Source organism: Juglans regia, chromosome 8, assembly GCF_001411555.2.
Source record: "Juglans regia cultivar Chandler chromosome 8, Walnut 2.0, whole genome shotgun sequence".
Taxonomy (NCBI): domain Eukaryota; kingdom Viridiplantae; phylum Streptophyta; class Magnoliopsida; order Fagales; family Juglandaceae; genus Juglans; species Juglans regia.
This window is the reverse complement of record NC_049908.1, coordinates 5,779,183-5,782,803: the sequence shown is the minus strand read 5'-3', so window position 1 is coordinate 5,782,803 and position 3,621 is coordinate 5,779,183. Positions and strand designations below refer to the sequence as shown.

At 38.5% G+C, this 3,621-nt stretch overlaps 1 protein-coding gene across 1 annotated transcript; it reads left to right on the top strand.

Annotated features, from left to right (window-relative positions):
* The first annotated feature begins 649 nt into the window (after nucleotides 1-649).
* LOC109021785 (AT-hook motif nuclear-localized protein 17-like) lies at nucleotides 650-2,035 on the top strand. The gene has a single exon (XM_019004503.2). It carries the CDS (start codon nucleotides 877-879, stop codon nucleotides 1,876-1,878), a length of 1,002 nt encoding a protein of 333 aa, XP_018860048.1. The 5' UTR covers nucleotides 650-876; the 3' UTR covers nucleotides 1,879-2,035.
* The last annotated feature ends 1,586 nt before the right edge of the window (nucleotides 2,036-3,621 follow it).

Here is a 3,621-nt window from a genome sequence, read left to right as displayed (position 1 = left end):
ATTCATTTTTTTAAAGTGACTGCACGATACTTACACATTCACGACTATAAATATCATTTCTCAAATTTTATATAATTTTGTAAAAAAATAAGATAAATTTAAGACTTACAAAAAAAATTATTATTTTAATAATATTAGTTTTTTTTTTCAAAATAAATGTATAGAACTTGTATAAATAAGAATGTATTACTCTAATTAAAATTTTTCTATTTATATACAAAGGTGGGTGACATACATTTTCACATAACTTACGTGATAATATTTGATTCGTAAAAAAACTAATCTTAAGTCAATTAAATAGTTTGCAAATAGAACTTTTCTCATTAACTATTAATTGTAGATGCATTAGGTAGACTCAAATTGTTCACTAAAAACCCTAAAGAAACAAGTTAAAAGCTTGCTTAATTAGTGATACTTAACAAATTATTGATATAGAAACTCTTGACATCAATTAATATATAAAAAATATATATGAATGTTTTATTTTGTATTGGTTAATAAATAAGATTTTAAACTCTGAAAACTAATCAAATACACTCTCAAACTACAAAAGAAAAAAAAGGGCAAAAAAAAAAAAGCAGGACTCCCAACCTAGTTTAGATCCAACCAGCGGCGCCCCCTTTTGCTTGGTTTTGGAGCCTTCTCGATCTCTCCCAACCTCTACTAAACAAACCCCCCCTCCTTAAAGACTCACTCTCTCTCTCTCATCCCATTTTATTGCTATAAACAAATCCAAACCCAGCCATTCATCTTCTTTGCACCCTCTCCCTCTCCCGTCTCTCTGCTCCCAGACCAACAGCTTCTCGTTTCTCTTATTTTATTACAGACCCGCGAATATCCTTCCAATCATAGAGGCCTTTAGTTCTGATAAAATTGATGTACAAAGAGGAGAGAACTACTACTTCCAACACTATGAAAGGTGAATATATAGAAGCTAAGACTGAAACTACTCCAAGCAGCATGTTCTCAAAGCTTCACCACCAACACCAATATCCACACCCACAACAACAGCAACAACAGCAACAGCAGCATAACTTCCCATTTCCACTTCCCTTCCACCAATTCTCCGCCGCCACCCCGCGCGAATGCCAGCAGCAGACCTCTGAAGACGACGACAGCCGTAGCAGCGGTGGTCCTATCACTGCCACTCCCCAAGATCAAGCTCAAGCCCAAAAGTCGCAAACCTCCTCCAAACCGAATACCGGCGACGGAGCCACCATCGAAGTGGTCAGGCGGCCCAGGGGCCGCCCGCCCGGCTCCAAAAATAAGCCCAAGCCCCCGGTCTTCATTACCCGGGAGCCTGAACCTGTCATGACTCCCTACATTCTCGAGGTCCCCGGTGGAAGCGATATCGTTGAAGCCATATCCCGCTTCTGTCGACGGAAGAACATGGGGCTCTGCGTCCTCACCGGATCCGGAACCGTCGCCAATGTCACCTTACGTCAACCCTCCACGACTCCCGGAGCGACAGTCACTTTCCATGGTCGCTTCGACATCCTCTCGATCTCCGCTACTTTCCTTCCCTGTATGACGTCGTTCCCCGTCCCTAACGGCTTCACAATCTCGCTGGCTGGTCCGCAGGGCCAGGTCGTTGGTGGATTGGTCGCCGGAGCCCTCATTTCAGCTGGGGTCGTCTACGTCATCGCAGCGTCGTTCAACAACCCCTCGTACAACCGGCTTCCGGTCGATGACGATGCTCGAAATTCGGAGTCAGGAGGTGGCGGTGACGGGCACTCGCCGGCCGTTTCGGGTGGTGAAGAAAGTGGGCACGCGCCGGAGGAATCGTGTGGGGTTTCCATGTACAGCTGTCACTTGCCCTCTGAGGTCATTTGGGCTCCAAGTGCTAGACAACCACCGCCTCAGCCACCACCTTACTAATAAGTTCTACCATAAATTATTTGGTGCTTTATTTCTTTTGTTAATCTGGGTACGTACTCTCGATCTTAGGGGTTGTATTGTTTTTTTTTTTTTTTTGTTCTTTCGGTTTGTGCCCGTCGGTTAACTTCCATTTAATCCTGATGTTGATGTTATTTTAGCGCGTAGTTAGTTTGCTGAGAATGGGAGACCAGGAAATGGGTTCAAATTTTCATCTCTTTGATCAAAAGGAAACTCATGGACTGGTCTTTTCATTCTTTAATGGTGGATGACAGTCATAGGTCAATCAACCATCTCTCTCTCTCTCTCAAACTGTTTCCTCGGGCATTCACATCTCTCCAATACTCTTTATCTCAGTTGTAATTAGTATTTAGCTTTCTGGAATTGGCTTGTCCGATTCTATTGTGTGAGGCTTCTGTTTCTGCGGGGTCTTGATGGGGGAGGTGGTTGCGTTGGAGTTTGAGACTGATCACTCTGAGCATAATTGCCACGCGGTGCTGGCTGCTGCTAGAACAGCTGCGCCACTGGCATTAAAAGATAATGCTGGATTGGATTGATTTATCCTTACGTGTACGGAGCTTCTCTTGATTTGGAAATAGTGTATGGCAGAAGAAAACGTGGCTAGGGTTCTACTTCCCAGCTCCTTTTCAGTGCCAGCCAGCAGCCGTAGCCCCGTAGCCACACACAGAGAGAGAGAGAGAGAGAGAGAGAGATTTGTTTTAATGGCTGCTTTTAATATCCCAAGCAGCTCTGAGAAGTGAGAACCCAACTTTATTTCTCTATCCTGCTTTCTATCGGATATAGATTGGTCTGTACTTTGGTTTGTCTCTCTCTCTCTCTCTGTGATTAAAGATCTAAAAAAGAAAAGAAAAAGAAACCCCAAGAGTCCAAGACGAGCAGCAGCAGCTGAAAGCTAAAGTTGGAGTTCTCTCCACCGCTAGCTAGCTAAGCCAGCTTCACAATTTTAACCCTTTTTTATTTTTATTTTTTATCTTCTCTCTGTTGAGCTGTTGCACACTATATATTTGGAAGGGTTATTGAGAAAGAAAAAATATAAAAGTAATTAATGCTGTTATACAGTATTTATTATTTGTAAGAATGAAATTAGTGTTAGGATTTTTTTAAGAGTGATATAAGATAAAAATTTTATGAATAAAAATAAGATAATTTATAAATAATAGTGAAATTATTTAAGTTAGATAATTTTTTAGTTTTGAGAAAAGATAGAAAAAATTGAATAAAAAATATTATGAAATGAAATGAGATGAGATATATAACGTTACATAAATAATTTTTTAGTTTGATAAATTTAAAATTTATATAAAAAATTATTTTTGTAATAATCTATTCTGTCTTACGCATTAAACAGTTTCTAACGTTACATATATTTTGTATCGACTAGCACGTAGCACCTTCTTTTTGCATTTATACATAATAATTGGTCCCAAAATTATATGAATATATCTCAGTTTTACATATAGGTGTAGCTCTGTTATCACCGTTGGGGAGATGATACCATAATCTGGGGAAAAAAAGAAGAGAATTTTCTCCAAAAACAATTATAAAATACGCCATATATATATACACTAGTAGGTAACGTCCGAGATGTTTGCTAATTAAGAATAATATTATATTTAAATTATAATAAAATTTTAATGCTAATTAAGAATATTATTATATTTTAATTATATTAAAATTTTAATTATTTATATAGTTTTATTTTTTAAAAAATATTTAATAAAATGT

What these genes read in the sequence shown, in the direction of transcription:
- LOC109021785 (XM_019004503.2), top strand. Translation starts at nt 877, where the DNA reads ATGTACAAAGAGGAGAGAACTACTACTTCCAACACTATGAAAGGTGAA.